The following is a 19,302-nucleotide window of genomic DNA, read 5'->3' on the forward strand; positions in this document are numbered from 1 at the left end:
TGTCTTTCTACTTGTGAAATGTCAGAGAATTTAATAACCAGAAAGCTGATAGAGAAAAAAGAGAGACAGAAAGATATACACTGAATTCTTACCTTCCTCCCCAAACTGATCATATATTTCTCTCTTTTTAGGATCACTCAATACTTCATAAGCTTCTGCGACCTCTTTAAATTTTTCCTCTGCCTGAGGAGATTTGTTCTTGTCCGGATGAAATCTGAGGGCTTGTTTTCGGTAAGCCTTTTTAATATCTTCATCTGAAGCTCCTTTTTCAATTCCCAAAATGCAATAATAGTCTTTCCCCATTTCGAGTGCCTTGAAATGAACTTAGATTTCCCTTTGTGAAAGAAAACAGCGTCCCCAGTCTTAGCAATACAATGATTCTAAGAAAAATAAACCAAGCTGGGTATTTTAAAAGTTAAAGCAAATCAGCAATTCAGCTTCGCTGTCTTAAGGCAGCAAGCAGACAGCGCCTCAGTATTTAATTCCTTCCCCAACGGCTCACTTACAGATAAATATACACTACACGGGAGACGGCCTCCTTCTAGATCCTCCCATTTTCACTACGTGTCTCTGCACTTTCTAGAACAGCAAATGCTACAGGACGTCACTTCCCCAGCTGCCTCTAGTACCGAGCTAGGTTTTCTCCTCCTCCACGATTAACTATTCATTTTCCTTCTGGCTCTACCATACTTGTTTCCTTTTTAAGAGGCCAAGTGGATTAAGAAACCAGTATTTCAGCATAGAATATCATAACTACACATTTACTTACTCCATTCTAAATGAAAAAGCAATAAAAAAATCATTATAGCCATTAAGTATCTTATTAAAATTAGATATATACAAATAAAAATACTTTAGTTATTTTAACTTCAACTTCGTCATTCAAATTCAGATATACAGTATTAAAATATGGTTTAAATTAAAATTGTCAAATAATGTGTCCTTTCCAAAATTCCTAGGGTCTGCAACCAGAAATGCCAGGAATTTCACATTGTAAAAGGCTATATATCATAAGTATCAAAAGCAACATTTTAAAATAAGTAAAGGACTTAAATATGTCTTTAGCTCATGATTTTAATAAGTTTTGTGGTTTTGTAGTATGCAAGAGTTAATAGTTCAGGCAGACTAATACTTGTGAAAGCTTCATATCTGATTTAGTCACTTCAACTAAAACAGAATGAGATCCGCCCTCCTCATTCCTAGGGTCACTATTTAAAGAATTTTTGTGTTGCTTCCGGAAAGACAGGAAAAAGTATCAGGTTTCAGGCAGTAAAAACTCACGTTTAAGACTTTAACTGGATCAGCTTAGAATCTGGATATGCTATTTACAAGGTATAATATGAGAAATATTTTTTTCTTTTAAAAACACATTTTCCCTAATTATAAACTCTCATTGAAGATTTTGGAAAACATGGAAAGAAAAAAGAAAAAAAGTTTTTAATCTTAAAAAACTTCCTTATGATTTTAGGTAATTTCAATAAATGTCAGTATATTTCCTTCTAATTTTCTTTTCCTATGAATATTTATGGTTATTTTCTGTAGTTTTCTATTTTTTATTTAAAAAAGTTTACATCATATATCATTTATACACTATTTTGATGCCTGCTTTTCTAATATATATTTTGGATATTTATAAGAAATATTTTCTTACATATAACTCTTATATGAGTGTATATAACTCATCTTTTATCTTCTACATAGTTTCTTCATCTTTTCAAAACTGTTCCTAGTTCTAATATTGGAAAGATGGATTGATAAGAAAATATCAAAAGAATTGCACAGAGCACTGTATTTAAATATCTTAAGTCTGTAAAATGAAAAGAAAAAAGAGCATTTATGAGAAAAACTAAATGTATATATATGTGTAGAGGATAATGAAAAGGCGATGATCACGTTAGCCTTTAACAATATGGGAACGCCTACTCTATAAACCAAGCAGCCTTACGAAAATGACTCAGCAATTCTTTCATAATGTTCATCTTTGTGCATTTTAACAGCTAAGATTTACTATTTCTCAAAACTCTCCTTTAAAAACACCTTGGTATAGAAAAGTATATCTATCTAGCCTACTTACCGGTTACAGAGGTTTATAAGCTATTCACCAAAAGTTTTCAGTACCACCAAGGAATACTCCATGTCAAAAGACAGACTTTCCAAGTCCAAAAAACTTGGCGGAAAATGTTAAGATCAAAAGTCACCTTAAGACTCTTACTTTTTAGAGAAGCATATTGCAATTTGGAATCCAGTGCAAGGATCAGCACCGAGAGTAGAATAAAAATATAATAAAAATCATGTATTCTAGAATTAGTTTCTAAGAAAAGTCCATTAAATATTCATTATCAAAGAACACTGGTATAGCAGTATAAAAAGTATTAAATTGTTCTCGAGGGCAATTCTGGGAACTAAAAAAAAACAAAACAGATTCTTATCTGATCCAATCATTTTCAGAGAGCTAGAAATATTATCAGGAATAGACATATTAAATGATTTTAGAAGCCAAAGACTACTAGATCTTTCACATTTCTGAAAGATGCATTACATATCAACAAATGGAAAGAAATCTGGCTCATCACGCAGAGAGAAGGGTGATAAACGATTTTCATATTTTTTCAAATAGCATAAATAACAAAAGGATTAGAGTAGTAGTGTTGAAATGCAAGAATTTACCTCAACTTGGAATTCCAAGTTAATAAGGAGGCAATTATAAGACTTTAAATGAAAAAATTCTAACTAGGTTTTGTTAAAATAAGCAGTATAAATAATTCTTTCCAACATTTGGTAACAGTTTATTTAAAATGATTTTAGAAGCACTATAAATATCATGCCCGGAAATTTGTCCTTAGAAAATAAGAAAAATTATATATACAGATATACCCACTGCAACTACACACAAGGGTAATAAATCAATGTGATCATTATTAAACTACATAGTACTTGAGAAACATTTTATTTTTACATTTACTTTTTCAAACTGAGTTGTCTCTTCTACCACTTAAGAGCTGAAAATCCATTACACAATCACTTTGTATTGAATTTTCTTCATCCAAGTTTGTTTGAGATGAATGTGGGTTGTTTTTTCTTTTGGGGGGGGGGTACGGTGTAAGAGCAGTTGTTTCCCTGTAAATAATTATCATGACAAAATAGTGTGTAAAAGGAAAAGTAATGGCAGCCTGTAGGGTAAATGGAGCAGAGATGTAAACAACATTCATTTAATAAATGTATTTTTAAAAGTAAAAATAAAAACCAAAAAAATTACATAATAAGTCTATTTGAAACACTTTAGAAATTACATAAATCATTGCTTATTTGATTTTATAGGTATGTGTATATGTGGCAGAAAGCATGAAGAGAACAAAACTAACAAAAAGCATACATTTTTCCTTTAATTTCTTTAAGGATCTATATTTTTAACAAAGATATGAAATTAGCATTTGTGGTTTTTTATTTTTCCTTTTTTTATTTTACTTTTATTTTTATTACTCAAACATTGATGAGATTATTCCATGAAAACACAATTTTCTTCCTTTTATTAAAAGAAAATTATAAACACAGATTCTTTAATGGTTGCCGTTTACAAGGTCAAGTTCTTATGCTAGGGTAGAGGTCGTTTCTCTCTATCTGAAGGACAGTTTTTTAAATAAATGATTTTAATTTTTTTAACCAAATCATAAAACTTTATATTTATTATTTTGTTTATAAAAGTTAACAGCAACAAAGCTTTTGTGCTTAATAATAAATTTGAGGGGAGCCAAGGGCCAGATAAGTAAATATTCTAATGACATTACATTTTATTTTTAATAGATTTAACAAAGTTCCCTTCTTGGAATTATACTTTAATAATAAGTACAGAGAAATTTTTGACAGAAGTATTTTTATTTGATAATCACAATTTAAATATTAAATATGTTTAGATAATGAGAGTTAAAGGTAGTATTTTACCTACCAAAAAAGTTTATAACTAATCATTCAACCGATACCATCTTTACCTTCTACTTTGGCTTTATTCATAGATGATAAGAAAACAAGTTTTATTTCTCCAACTCACAAACCATTTCAGTTTTTAGTAAATACAGAGAAAGACAGTATGCCTTCTAAAGTCTCAGATTAAAGTACTATTAAAATTTAATCACTGAAATACTTGAAGATAAATGATTTCTAACAGTTTACTGATATTCCTGCTGAAAACTTCTATTAATATTTAATTAATTTAATTCTTTAACTGGGTACATTCAAACCTGAAATTTCTCATCTAGTATTAACGTTAGTAAATTATGACTGCCATTCCCTGATGCTTCTTATCCAAGAATAAGTAAACCAAGTCTCTTTTATACCTTGTTAACAGGGTTTGAGATATCTGAATAGGGGCTATAAAATCTGCTAAAGTGCATCAGGAAATATTGATAATGTAGTGGTTAAAAGCACAGACTCTGGACTTAAGACTACCTGCATTAGAATGCTGGCGATACCACCTACTGGTTGTGTGGCCTTGTACTTAACCTCTCTGAGCCTCAAGTTTCCTTATCTGTAAAACAGGATTGATATTACTACTTACTTCAAAGGGCTGGGGGGAGGATTAAATGAAATAAATGTGTGATGTACTTAAATGTGACTGGCAAATAATGATGTCCATGGAAATGTTAGCTACTATTATGATGACAGTGATCTTATCATATGAACTAGAAGAATTTTTTCCCAGAAAAATGATTACTGTAACATGTGTATAATACCCTTATTTACAAGCACACGCATCCACTCACACAAGAGCTATCCAACTAAGAAGAAATGGCCTTTTCCAAATATTCCAGTTAATATTTTCTACTTACTCATCTTGACTATGTTTAAATTTTTAAATCATCTTAAATCATTCTGTTATAGGTGGCATTCATTGTGTTCAAATACACTGTATTTCAAATACAGTAATTAAGACAGTATGGTGCTGGTGAAAGAACAATAGATCAGAAAAGGCAAGCAGATCAATAAAACAGAATGGGGAGCCAAAAAATAGACTCATATAAATATAGTCAACTTATCTTTGACAAAGGAACCAAGGAAATACAAGAGAAAAATAAATGTTTGACATAGTGTTTGAACTACTGGACACCCACTTGTAAAGAAATGAATCTAGATACAGACTTCATACTCTTCACAAAAAAATAACTCAAAATGGATCACAGACCTAAATGGAAAATGATAAAACTCCTAGAACAGAGGAAAAAAATCTATATGACATTGGTTTGGGCAATGCTTTTTATTAAAAAATATAACAAAGGCACAGTTCATGAAAGAAAGAGTTAATAGGCTGGATTTCATTAAAATTAAAATTTTCTACTGAAAAAGACACTGATAGAAGGATGAAAAGACAAACCATAGACAGGAAGAAGATATTTCAAAAGATATATCTAATAAAGGATTGTTACCCAAAATACATAAATAACTCTCAAAACTCAACAATAAGAAAACAAACAACTCAGTTTAAAAGATTAGTTAACATTTTTTAGACCTTAACAAACACCTTAACACATATGTCATCAAAGATATACAGATGGCAAATAAGCATATATAAATGTGAAAGTCACTCAGTTGTGTCTGACTCTTTGCGATACCATGGACAGTCCATGGAATTCTCCAGGCCAGAATACTGGAGTGGGTAGCCTTTCCCTTCTCCAGGGGGACCTTCCCAACCCAAGGATCGAACCCAGGTCTCCCACATTGCAGGCAGATTCTTTACCAGCTGAGCCATAAGGGAAGCCCAAGAATCTGGAGTGGGTAGCCTATCCCTTCTCCAGTGGATCTTCCCGACCCAGGAATTGAACCGGGGTCTCCTGCATTGCAGGTGGATTCTTTACCTGAGCTATCAGGGAAGCCCTAAGCATATAAAGATGCTTCATAATGTACATCATCAGTTCAGTTCAGTCGCTCAGTCGTGTTCGACTCTTTGCGACCCCATGAATCGCAGCATGCCAGGCCTCCCTGTCCATCACCAACTCCCAGGGTTCACTCAGACTCACGTCCATCGAGTCAGTGATGCCACCCAGCCATCTTATCCTCTGTCGTCCCCATTCTCCTCCTGCCCCCAGTCCTTCCCAGCAGCAGAGTCTTTTCCAATGAGTCAACTCTTTGCATGAGGTGGCCAAAGTACTGGAGTTTCAGCTTCAGCATCAGTTTCAGCTTCAGCATCAGTCCTTCCAATGAACACCCAGGACTGATCTCCTTTAGGATGGATTGGTTGGATCTCCTTGCAGTCCAAGGGACTCTCAAGAGTCTTCTCCAACACCACAGTTCAAAAGCATCATCATCAGGGAAATGCAAATTAAAACAATAAAATACCATACATACCTATTAGAATGGCCAAAATTCAGAACTCTGGCAATACCAATGCTGGCAAAGAATAGTTACTCTCTTTCAGTGCCAGTAGGCATGTCTTCTACTTTGAAAGACAGTTTGGTGATTTCTTACAAAACTAAAATACATTTATTGTGTGATCTGGCAATCATGTTCCTTGGTATTCCTCCGAAGAGCTGAAAACCAATGTCCACACAAAAACCTGCACATGAATGTTTATAGCAGCTTTATTCATAATTGCCAAAACGTGGATGCAATGTCCTTCAGTAGGTGAATAAACTGTAGTAAAATTCCATTCAGACAATGGAACGTTATTCAGCACCAAAAGAAATGACTTTCTCAAAATAAAATAAATTTAAAATAAGAAAATTAAAAGAAATTATCCATCAAGCCATGTAAAAACATGGAGGAAAACAAATGCATATTACTAAATGAAGAAGCCAGTCTGAAAAGGCTACATGCTATATATTATTTTCAAAAAGGGAAAACTATGGAGACAATAAAAAGATCAGCTGTTGCCAAGGGTTAGTGGGAAGGATAAATAGGTGGGGTACAGAGGATTTTAAGGTGATGAAACTACTCAGTATGATACTGAACGGTAGGCACATGTCAATATATACATTTGTCCAAACTCATAGAATATATAACACCAAGAGAGAAACCTAATGTAAATTATGGGCTCTGGGTGATAATACTTTATCAATATAAATTCATTGGGCTACGCTGGTAGCTCAGCTGGCAAAGAATCCACCTGCAATGCCGGAGACTCCGGTTCGATTCCTAGGTCAGGAAGACTGTCTGGAGAAGGGATAGGCTACCCACTCCAGTATTCTTGTGCTTCCCTGGTGGCTCAGTCAGTAAAGAATCCACCTGCAATGCAAGACTGAGACCTGGGTTTGATCCCTGGGTTGAGAAGATGCCCTGGAGGAGGGCATGGCAACCCACTCCAGTATTCTTACCTAGAGAATCCCCATGGACAGAGGAGCCTGGCAGGCTATAGTCCATAGGGTCACAAAGAATTGGATACAACTAACTGACTAAGTACACACAGCATAAGTTCATCAGTTGTAAACGTATGTTCCATCTAGTGGGAGATGTTGATAATGCAGGGGGGCGCTATGCATGTGTAGAGGCAGGAGGTATATGGGAAAATTCTGTATTTCTGTACCTTTCATTCAGTTGTGCTGTGAACCTAAAACTGACCTAAAAAAAGGAAGTTGTTATTTATAACAATTTAAAAATAAGTGGATAAAAAGTTCAGTGTTTATTTTTTTAAATATATATCTTTGATTTTAGAGTCAGATCTTTTCAGTCTTAATTTCTGTTGCTGCTTCATATACTTCAATCACTTCAATTACTTGAAAGATGCCTTGAGAAACCTATTATCATTGAATTTTCAACTATTAGTGGACTAGCATAAAGGGACTACAAACGTCTAAAGAGTAAGTCAAATAATAAAGACCTTAAAAAAAAGAAAAGCAAAAATAAATAAAGACCTTTATGTTGTTGCACAGCAGAAACCAACATAACACTGTAAAGTAATCATCCTCCAATTAACAATAAATTAAAAAAAAAATAAAGACCTAAGGATTTCAATGCTTGCTTCCTACTCTCAGCTCTGCCATTTAATAGGTAATTTAGCAAGTCATTTAATTTCTCTGAATTCCTGACAAAAGTTACTGTGAGAATCAGATAATATACACAAAGCACTAAAATTTATACAATGACCTATATTTATAAATTGTTTTCATTATTTTAAGCTATACAAACTATTCTGCTACTACTTGGAGGTCTACTAACTAATCGTCTCTCTTCACTGAGGAAATTTTACTTAGTATAAAGCATTAGAGTAACTACCAGAATCATCCCCAAAGAACTCAGGCATCCTCTAAGATCATGCCCCTTACCATGTTCCCTTTTCAGACCTTTATCTCTGAATTTTAGCCTCTTAATCAATGTTTTTTAAAAAAAACTGTTCCATGTCTTCCCTTTAATAATAATTATATGTTTACAGTTTATCAACACTACCATGTGCTTTCTCATATGTAATCTATATACAGGCATACACATCTGCTATTGAAACTAGTGATAAGATTTCAAAGAGCTTTTCAATAGTTATCAATCTAATAGTGATTTAAGATATTTCTAATAGTTAAATAAACACTGTTCCAATATTAATATAAACAATATTATTGGGCTTCCCAGGTGGCACTAGTGATAAAAGAACCTGTCTGCCAATGCAGCAGACATTAGAAACTCAGGTTTGATCCTTGGGTTTGGAATATGCCCTGGAGGAGGGCATGGCCACCTACTAAAGTATTCTTGCCTGAAGAATCCCATGGACAGAGGAACCTGGCAGTTTACAGTCCATAGGGTCACAGAGTCGAACACGACTGAAGCAACTTAGTAGGCACACGAGGAGTACTACTAGGCTGTGTCTGTTCTAGTATTTGGCCCTCATTTTAGATAATACCTAAATAATTACATATAATCAAACTACTGGCCATCTAATATATCTTACCTCTGCATTTTATACTTTCCTAAAATGCCTTCAAGCATTGAGGCAAATTATCATAGATTTCTTACAGCAAACTGCTAGAGAGTTTGAAATTTGGATTCTATAATCTCATTCTTGTGGAATGAACATTAAGTTGTAATACCTAAAAATTTTGTCATGGTTATAAATGTAACTTTAGGAAAAAAATTAAAATATTTTGAAAAGATTCATTTCTTACTACATCCAGGTTACAAAACAGAAAATTTAAACTAAAAGCAAGTATCTTTAAGACATTAAACAACCATCTACTTTAAATTGTTCTAGAAACCGTTTTTTTTTCTTAACTCTAAATGTCCTTCTTTGGGTAATTACAGTAATTTGGACTCATATTTGGAATTAGATAGTCAACAGAAGTATTGGAGTGCCCATTTAATAGTATCTGATGGGTACTACACTTGTTTTCAAAGATGGATATGGGAATTCCCTAGTGCTCAGGTGGTTAAAAATCTGCCTGCCAATGCAGGTGACAGTTTTGATCCCTGGTCTGGGGAAGATTCCACATGCCCATGTGTTTATTAAGCCCATGTGCCCTAGAGCCTGTGCTTGGCAAAGAGAAGCTATTGCAGTGAGACACCCATACATGGAAACTAGAGAGTAGTCCTTGCTCACTGAAACTAGAGAAAACCCAAGTTCAGCAATGAAGACCCAGTGCAACCAAAAATAAATTAATTTTTAAAAATCTAAGATTATAAAACAATAAATAAAAATTATACTAAAAATTTGGCACTAAGGTAGGTAGTGGCTTGACTAGAAGAAAAGCAGCAAGCCTGGGTATCATGCTTTAAAAGACATAATGCATCCAGAAGCTAACGGGCTGGTAAGGAACTCGTAACCTCTTCAATTGTTATTAAGAAGAGATGTATTCAGCTCTCATCATCTTTTCCATTTCCATTCCCCATGTACAAATCCATACATATCTCAAGTCTACAGCTAGCAATCAAATTAAATAGTTTGATACAAAGACCATAAACAATTAAAAGCTAAATGGTGTTATGTAACTAAAACAGGAGTAAAGGGGCCCTTGAAGCATAGAAGAAAAAGCATCAGAGTTGGAATGAGATAATTTGGTTCCAGTATTCTTAGTTGTGTTATTTAGCGTCTATACAAACTTCTGGAAAAATCAGGTATTATTCCCTTATTCTCCAAAATGAGTAACATCATCCACCTCACTACACTGACATATAGAATGAGAAAATATGGAAAGGGCTTTTAAAAGGAAAACACTATACAAATGTTAATTATATGCTCACTCTGGACAGAGTGGTGGGGATAAAAAAGAAAAAATGTTTCATTTTTCAGGAAAAAAAATGTTTCAGAAAAATGTGAGCAGTATCTTGAAAGATTATTATAATTTAGAAAGAAAGGAAGGGGAAGGGTTTGTGATTTGGACCAAGAATTCAAAGCCCAGAAAAAAAAGCATAAAATTATTCATCAGATTAAATGATAAGATTTAGGAAGGCTCACTTTAAGAAGCTGACACAAAGAAGTTATGATCAGATTGCTGAGAAAGTTTTAAATGTCAATTTTTTTACCTCATGACTGCTCCTTTATGACTGCTCCTAATGACTGATTCAAAAAGTGCTATTTTCATAGGTCTTTGAAATAAACTTTGGGCTTCCCTTGTGGCTCAGCTGGTAAAGAATCCACCTGCAATGCGGGAGACCTGGGTTTAATCCCTGGGTTGGGAAAATCCCCTGGAGAAAGGAAAGGCTACCCACTCCAGTATTCTGGCCTGGAGAATTCCATGGACTTCTCCACGGTACATGGGGTTGCAGAGTTGGACATGACTGAGCAACCTTCACTTTCACTTTGAAATAAACTATTTCAAACCTTGTTTCCTATCTTAAGTGTCAATTTACTTTGAAGCTAGTGAAATGACTTTTTTAGTTCTCTTAGTAAGCTAGTGAAATTATCTTAGTTCTCTTACTAAGGTAAGAAGTTTCATTAATATTTGTAAGCTTCCAAAGACACCAGGAAAAGATGTCAAACTAACATTAAAAGTTTTATAGGAAGGAGAGACTTATCAATCATAATTCTCCTTGGACTACTGTCTATGCCACCTAAATTTCCCAGTATTTTAATCACTATAGTTATATTAGTAATCCCCAAGTTCTCAAATTTTGATTTTTCCAAGTTTTGATTCCATCATTGCTTTTTTTACAATAGTTCTCCCAGCACAAAGCACTATAATAGAATGTATCCATTCAAATTTACCACTTTAACAGTCTTTACCCCAAAAAAGACAATAAAATTAAAAACATTTAAGTATATACCCTTTAAAAAATAAATAAAATGGCTTTAATGTTTATTAAAAAAATAGTAGTGTTATCTGCAGACACTCAGGTATAAGAAATATTCCACACTTTTCAAGAAAGCATTTCCCTTTGGGAAATATAGAATTGATTTTATTCTGTGGTAATATTAAAATGTTTCCTAATAAAATAGCCCAATAATAACTTGCCCTTCTTTCCAACCCTCTTTTACAAGAAGTCACTGAAAAACTTACCACAGGGCTAGTGAATAGACAGTGGGCTAATCTCATACTTTCCTAACTTTTTAGCATTAAAGAGTTCTGGGACTTCCCTGGTGGTCTAGTGATTGGGACTAGGCACTTTGACTGCAGGGAGTGTGGGATCAATCCCTGGTTGAGGAACTGAGATCCCACTTGCCACACTGTGCAGTCAAAAATTACAAAAAGAAGAATCAAAGTGTTCTGTACAGTATTTTTCAATACTGAATCCGAAAGTTAAAAAAAGCTATAGAATTTCTTGGTCACTTTAAATGGGTCTTGTAAACTGGTATTTGATTATGTTGAAAGATCACATAATTTACAGCACTGCTGTCTAGCAGCGAGCTACAAATAAAGTGAGTTACAAATGAAAGCCACATATGTAATTAATAATTTTATAATCCACATTTTAATAAAAGAAATGTGAAATTTTAATAATATATTTTAACTCAATAAATCTAAGATATACACTACAACATATAGTCAACATAAAAATTATCAATAAGATATTTTACAATTCTTTTTTGTTGTACTAAGTCTTCAGAATAATCCAGTGTGAATTTTACATTTATACAACATCTCAATTCAGAGAGCCACATTTCAGGTACTTTGCTTCACACAGTTAGTGGCTACTGTATTAGAGGTTTGTTCTAATTACCAGTGCTATGATCCAACTTTTCAGAAACCTTAACCTATGAACTTAAATATATCATATATACACATCTCTTACATGCACATTTGGGGAAAACAAAATCTTAACAGGTGAATACTAAAGAGAAGTTCATTTTGGGGAATTCCTTAGTGGTCCAGTGGTTAGGACTCTGCGCTTGGGGAACTAAAATTCCACAAGCCACATTGCATGGCCAAATAAAATTTTAAAATAAAAGTTTATTTTTCCTTATAAAACAGTATCCCAGTGCTGACTTCAGTTGTACATTAATTGGCGTAACACAGAAATTATTATAGCCCTTGCCCAAGGAAACATGCATATTCATAAAGCATTTTACATTTTTAAAAAAGATAGGGGAATTCCCTGGAATTCCAGTGGTTAGGAGTCTGAGCTTTTACTGCTGAGGGCCCAGGTTCATGGTTGGGCAAGTAGGATCCCACAAGCCACCATGGCATGGCCCAAAAAAAAAAGATAAATATGTGAAGTGATGGATGTATCAATTAGAGGGGAGTAATAGTAATCCTTTCACAATGTATACATATACCAATTTTCACAATGTACACTTTAAATATCTTACAATACTGTCAATTATATCTCAATAAAGTTAAAAAACAAAGCATCTCATTTTTCATCTACAAAAAAGGACTTTTTTATGAGGATTTTTTCTAAGGAATACTTTACTTTTGGGATAAAGTAGTGGGAATTGTTCTGTTTACATATGCTCCCTCAGTATATGCTTTCACAATGTTAAAAGTAAAAGCAACACTGGGAAATGAGGAATTTATGTGATTTTTATTCTTTTCTAAAGTTTCTCCTCTCACATGTAGCGAGGGAAGGCATCATAGTCACCTAGAAAACTTAATTGGCTGGTCAGAGAGGTAGTCTGTGGAAAAGTGAAACCAACAGCTCCTCAGGTTAAGACAAGCACTAGAGAGAAAAAAAAAGATACAGCAGAGGTAAGGCAGGAGAGGAGAGGGTAAGCTGCTGCTTTGCCAAACTATTAGACTCTGGCAAGACTGCAAAAAGCTGATTATTTAGCAAGTTTGTTTAGCTCTCCAACTGTTTATAGCTCAATAAAATGATTTATTTTAAATTGAAAACAGTACCTAACCTTAACTACAAAATATCTTTATGTGCTGTATCTGTAAAGGCATAAATAATTAAACCACTGCCACTGTGGAAACTAAAATATGATTCAAAGACTTCACTGAAACCTAGCAAATAGTACTAAAGACATGTATAAAATAAGCCAACCTAGTCTATAGTATTCACCAACTGCTATAAAATTAGGCCATTAATTGCCTAACTCCAAATACAATGAGCCCAAAGTGCTGTAATTGCTTAAAGGAAGAGAAAGAAGTAGGATTTCAAGAATAATTTAATTTTAAACGGATTGGATTTAATGTTTGAATTTTTAATATTTTAAAATACTGCCTTTTTATTTTCTAGGCTAAAGCAGCAAGTCAAGGCAACTGTTCAGTTCAGCTCAGTTACTCAGTCTTCTTGACTCTTTGCGACCCCACGGACTACAGCACGCCAGGCTTCCCTGTCCATCACCAACTCCCAGAGCCTACTCTGGCAACAGTTACTGAAATCAAAACAATTTTGGTCATGATCCCTCCCCTTACAAATATAAACATAAAATAGTACCTACTGTCTACTGCTGCTTTCCCCATACAGTAGCAGAGACTGTGGCCCATAAAACTTACTGTGTGGCCCTAAAGAGAAAATGTTTGCCAACCCCTGCTTTATATAAATTATTTTTTGACTGGAGGCAGAGGGCAAGCTAAAACAGCAGTGAACACAATAAAAGCCTATTAAATCTAGCAAATTTTTTAAAATAACATAGTTTTCACTATAAACACTTAGTTAAAAAATGTCAGCCTGGCGAAGGTAAAATAAAACTTGTAAACTAAAATTCTCAACCTGGGCATGTTTGCTAAAGGGAACATATAAGAAAACTTAGGGTAGTGAGGTGAGATGTTTAACAGAAGAGGGACACATATTTTAGAAGTTTCACAATACTTTAATAATCATACCTCTATATTGTCCAGCTTGATCTAACTCATCAATCCTAGCCATAAATGAAAAGTCAAATTTATGCTATCTCATTATTTACCATAGTTACATTCTATAAACTTGCATAACACTGAATTAGCAAATACTGAATCATTGCCCCTAAGGGAAATGCTGCATTAAGTCAACTCATCAACACATAACCTTTTTTCACTGTGTTACTGTATAAAGACTGTTTATTACAAAACTGAACTCATGGTCAAATAGCACTTTAACTCCTACCTGAATGAAGCTTATTTTAACACATGTATTCCCTCCACAAGGCACATCACAGCTTTCTTGTGGTTAGTGGGAACATCAGCTAGCACTTCAGTATGACACTGAAATATCTCTTTAAACAGTAAAATTTTTAAAAAAAAAAGTACAAAAATGCAAAAACACACTAAATACACTACAAAGATTTGTTCATGAGAGCTGAAATAAGGCTAAGGCCTTATTGGAAATCAGCTGTGAACAAAGACTCAATTTTTTTGCTTCTCTGCTCATGCACATGCACATGACCAGGAAAGCACCCTGAGTACTAACCTCAGGGTTATAAATAAATTTTAGTGAGTGCTCAAATTGCAAGAATTGGTGGATAATGATCAACTGTGTAATGATGTACTACTACTGATAACTAAATTATGATCAGTTAAAAATTATTTTTAAGCAACAGCAAAATGAATACTACATAATCACCCCAAGTAATGTCTTTTATGTAACATTCCTTTAGTATGTATAAATCAAGTGATGTGTATATGTGTGTGTATTTTCCTCTTCTCCACAGTCAGCTTAGTACTGCTTTGAGATTCAGTCTCTAATTGAGCAAATCAGACTCCCAACTTGGGGCAGGTTCGTCTGACCACAAGTTCCCACATTTTTCTCAGTATCTCTTTCACTTATCACAACTATGTAACCATCTGTTTGCCAAAACCCTACTCACTGGCTTATAGCCTCCTTACAGTGTTTGTTGTTTTTTTAAGAACAATTTCACTAGTATACATTGCTATACATTGCTATTCAATTAACTTCTACTGAGCAAACAATTCATTGAAATGAGAAATTACAAGGACCTAAAGTATGAAGACTATGATATAAAAAGACAAGTGGGTAAACCTTATAGAGGTAGGATACACACAATTTACCAACCAACTTTATATGGGGAATTTGGAAAGATTTTAGATTGCCCTGGTGTTTTCTTCTTCTTTTTGGCCATGTGGCTTGCAGTATCCTCCCCAACCAGGGATTGAACCATCTGTGAAAGCCCGGAATCATAACCATTAGGCCAAAGATGTGCAATGTTGGGCTACTAATGAACGTATAGAATATAGGAAGAGTAGATTTGAAGAAAAAGATAAGTTCCATTTAGTTGCCTATAACCCCTTCATCTATGCTACTTCTATACTTGGAAAATTTTATTGCCTGATAAAACTGGATTCCTAAGTACTAGCTGTGTTGGAATAACTTGTTCCAACTATAATGTAAGATCATACGGAGCAATGTTTATTTACTTTTTGACTCCCCAAAACCTGGCACAATATTTAATTGAATTTAATGTGGATGTAGATGTCCAGGAGATAGCTGGATATTCTAAACAGGCTTTTAGGAAAGAAGTCTTCACTAGAGATAAAGATTTAGAAAAGATCATAACACAGGTGGTATTTTAAAAGATTAAAAGAATCACATTTGAAGGACTTCCTTGGTGGTCCTTGGTTAAGACCCCCCCATCCAATTTGGGGGCGGGGTGCAGGTTCGATCCCTAGTCAGGGAGCTAAGATTCCATATGCTTCATGGCCAAAAAGCAAAACATAAACCCAAAGCAATACTGTAACAAATTCAATAAAGAGTTTAAAAATGGTCCACATCAAAAGAATCTTTAAAAAAAAAAAAAGAATAACATTGAAAGAATCAAACACAGAATGCTTTGGGATACCAGTATTTAGGGGACACATCAATAGAGGAGAAAATGAAAAACACTAAGAAGTCATACTCAGAGATCAACCAGGTGAGAGTAGTTATGGCAGACAGTGCTGATTATGAACCAAACAGCCACTCCTATCTTCTTCCTGGAAAACAGATATCTAGTTTCCTCCAGAGTAATGAACCTTCAAGGAAGGTTGATGCCTCCCCTGGCTCCTGGGGAATGACTAGTGGTTAGTCTAAGTCAATCATGTAATCATGTTTCCTTCTGCCAGTGACTGGTGCACAGGTAGCCAATGAGATGCAAGGGAAATACTCTGGGGGAGATTCTCTTCCCTATAAAGAGATATCTACCCAAGAGAAAACCCAACACTGCCTATCTGCCTTGGGATAATTAAAATATTGTACCTGCTATCTTACAACCCTGAAAGTAAACATCTGTGACACAGTGAGAACGCTAGAGTAAAAAGAAAGCAAGAGGCTGGGTTGCATCCTTGAACCAATATTGCAATCATATATAACTGGCCTTATTGTTAAAAGAAATTGTTACTTGGAGCTGAAAGCATCTTGACATCATTTGATATCACTGGTGTCCCAAAACCAAAAGAAGGACAGTGTTTCATGAAGGATACAGAAAAGTCAAGAAGGGTGACAGAAAAGTACCCACAAGAGTGAGAATGATTTTGGTTTCAGTAGTTATAACTAATCATGGTAAGCACTCAGTCCTTAACTATGTGCAAGAATTATTCTAAAAACTTAATACATATGAACTGAACAGTAAGAGAAATATGAAAATGAAATAGTAAATTTAAGCTTTTAAAGATAATCTGCGAGACTTGTAATAAAGTAGAGATAAGGAAGGTTTGGGGCTTCCAGGTGGCACAGAACCCGCCTGCCAATGCAGATGTAAGAGACATGGGTTCAATCCCTGCCTTGGGAAGATATGCTGGAGGAGGGCATGGCAACCCACTCCAGTATTCTTGTCTGGAGAATTCCTTGGATAGAGGAACCCGGCAGGCTGCAGCCCACTGGGTCACAAAAAGTCAGACACAACTGAAGCAACTTAGCAGCAACAGCAGCAAATAAGTTATTTTAAGATAGTTAAGAGAGGAAAAAAAACAGGAAAATGAGATATATAAAAATACATACAAATATATAAGAAAAGAAATAATTGCCTAAGTCTCAGAGGAGAGAGGAAGGTTTGAAATAGAGGAAACTGGAACAAACTCAGAAGTAAAGGTCTGAGATCAAGAGAAAATAAATAAGGAAAAATTATAAATCTGAAGGCAAGAGGATTAGGACATCCACAACTAAGGAGCTAAGAATAAAAGTAGGGCATTTGATGCAGAATGATGGTTTGACACAGCAGTTATGGGAACCAGGAAGGAAACTAACCAGAAACATGTAAAGGATTACTAAGTCTCACTGAGGACCCAGCCAAAACCAGAAACCATAAGATGAATCAACATTCATTTATTTCTTCATAAACATTTTAAGGATTTTCCATATGCCAAGGCACTTTCCTAGGTGTTGGGGATAAATTAAGAACAAAAATTCCTGCCTCATGTACCTTACATTCTAATGAAGATATAATTTAAAATATTTTTTAAATACTATATGGAATATTAGATAACAGTAGGTACTAAGGAAAATAAAGTGGAAAAGGGAAATGAGAGAATTTAAATTTTAGATAGGGTGGCCATAAATGGCTTCACCAAGAAAATAACGTTTGCACTCTGACCTAAAAGAAGGAAAGGGTAAAGCAATATAAATATGGGGGTAGAACAAATATGGTAGAGGGAAATTTCAAGTACAAAAGCCTAGAAGTGAGGGAATGCCAGGAATCTTTGAAGCTTGATTATTTAAGCATGGTGAGGTAGGGGATTTCCCTGGTGGTCCAGTGGTTGAGAATCCATTGACCAATGGGGAAGACAAGGGCTTGATCCCTGATCCGGGAAGATCCCACATGCCTCATTGCAACTAAGCCTACGAGCCACAGCTAGTGGGCCTGTGCGCCTAGAGCCTGTGCTCTGTAACAAAAAAGAAGCCATCACAATGAGAAGCCCGTACATCACAACTAGAGAGTAGCTCCCACTCACCACTAGAGAAAGTCTGCATGCAGCAATGAAGACCCAGTGCAGCCAAAAATAAATAAATTAAAAAATAATTAGGGGGTAGGAGTGGTGAAGGAGTTAGGAAATGGTCAGAGAAATAACAGATGCCTAGATGGTATTGAGCCCTGCAGATCACTAAAGACTTTGACTTGAATTGAGGGAAAGTAAGAAGCCATTGGAGAGTTTTATGCAGAAAAACAATGGGATTACTCTGGCTTCTAGAATGCAGAAGGACAGTAGGCAAGGATGGAAGACCAGTTAACAATGTATTGCAATAATTGATTGCAAGTGATTTGGTCCATGATATAGTAGTGAAGGTCCTATTTTATTTATTTTAGAAGTAGAGTCAGGATCTTCTGGTGAATCAGATATGGAATGTAAGAGAAATCATAACGACTCCTAGGTTTTTCAGCTTCAGTAAATTAAAAGAACAGAATTGATATTTACTAAAATAGTAAGATAGAAGAGCTAGATGAGGAAACTGGAGAGTTCAGTATAGGACATGTTAAGTTTAAGATGCCAGTTAAACATACAAATGGTAATGTCTAATAGGCAGTTGGATATGAGTTTGATATTCATAGGGCTTCCCTGCTGGCTCAGAGCTTAAAGCGTCTGCCTCCAATGCAGGAGACCTGGGTTCAATCCCTGGGTCGGGAAGATCCCCTGGAGAAGGAAATGGCAACCCACTCCAGTATTCTTGCCTGGAGAATCCCATGGATGGAGAAGTTTGGTAGGCTACAGTCCATGGGGTCGCAGAGTCGGACACGACTAAGCGACTTCACTTTCACTTTCTTTGATATTCATAGAGGCAGTATGGAGGAAAGACAAAAAAATCAGTAGAAATGAACTTTAAAACCGCAAGACTAAGGAGATTCTACTAGAGTGAATGTAGGTAGCAAAAAAAAAAAAAAAAGGGTTCAAGTAGAGAGTCATAGATTAACAAACATAGTACTAACAAAAACTATTACTAATAAGTTAGGGTCTCTCTCTTAGCCTCAGAAGATGCATCTCAATTATTCAAAGCTGAGTATGATACTTGCTAGAGTAAACCAGTGATTCCAATCTGATCAGCACAAGGTTAATCAGTCAGCATCTGGAAGGAGGTGGAGGTAGTAGAAAGGTTTCCTTGCTTTTA

The 19,302-nt window shown here is 34.9% G+C and overlaps 1 protein-coding gene across 2 annotated transcripts in view; it reads right to left on the reverse strand.

The window, feature by feature from the left end:
- The window catches only part of DNAJB4 (DnaJ heat shock protein family (Hsp40) member B4), a 44,468-nt gene that overhangs the window by 11,518 nt on the left and 13,648 nt on the right, over nt 1–19,302 (reverse strand). Inside the window, exon 1 of one of the 2 annotated variants that reach the window (XM_040232524.1) lies at nt 93–5,425. The exons of the other annotated variant lie outside the window; for it this stretch is intronic. Coding sequence (XP_040088458.1) covers nt 93–303 — 211 coding nt within the window. The 5' untranslated portion in view covers nt 304–5,425. Of the gene's footprint in view, nt 1–92; nt 5,426–19,302 lie in introns of those variants that run through there. 2 annotated transcript variants of the gene reach the window in all.

The sequence above is a fragment of the Oryx dammah genome, unplaced genomic scaffold (genome assembly GCF_014754425.2).
Source record: "Oryx dammah isolate SB20612 unplaced genomic scaffold, SCBI_Odam_1.1 HiC_scaffold_28, whole genome shotgun sequence".
In the NCBI taxonomy this organism is placed as follows: domain Eukaryota; kingdom Metazoa; phylum Chordata; class Mammalia; order Artiodactyla; family Bovidae; genus Oryx; species Oryx dammah.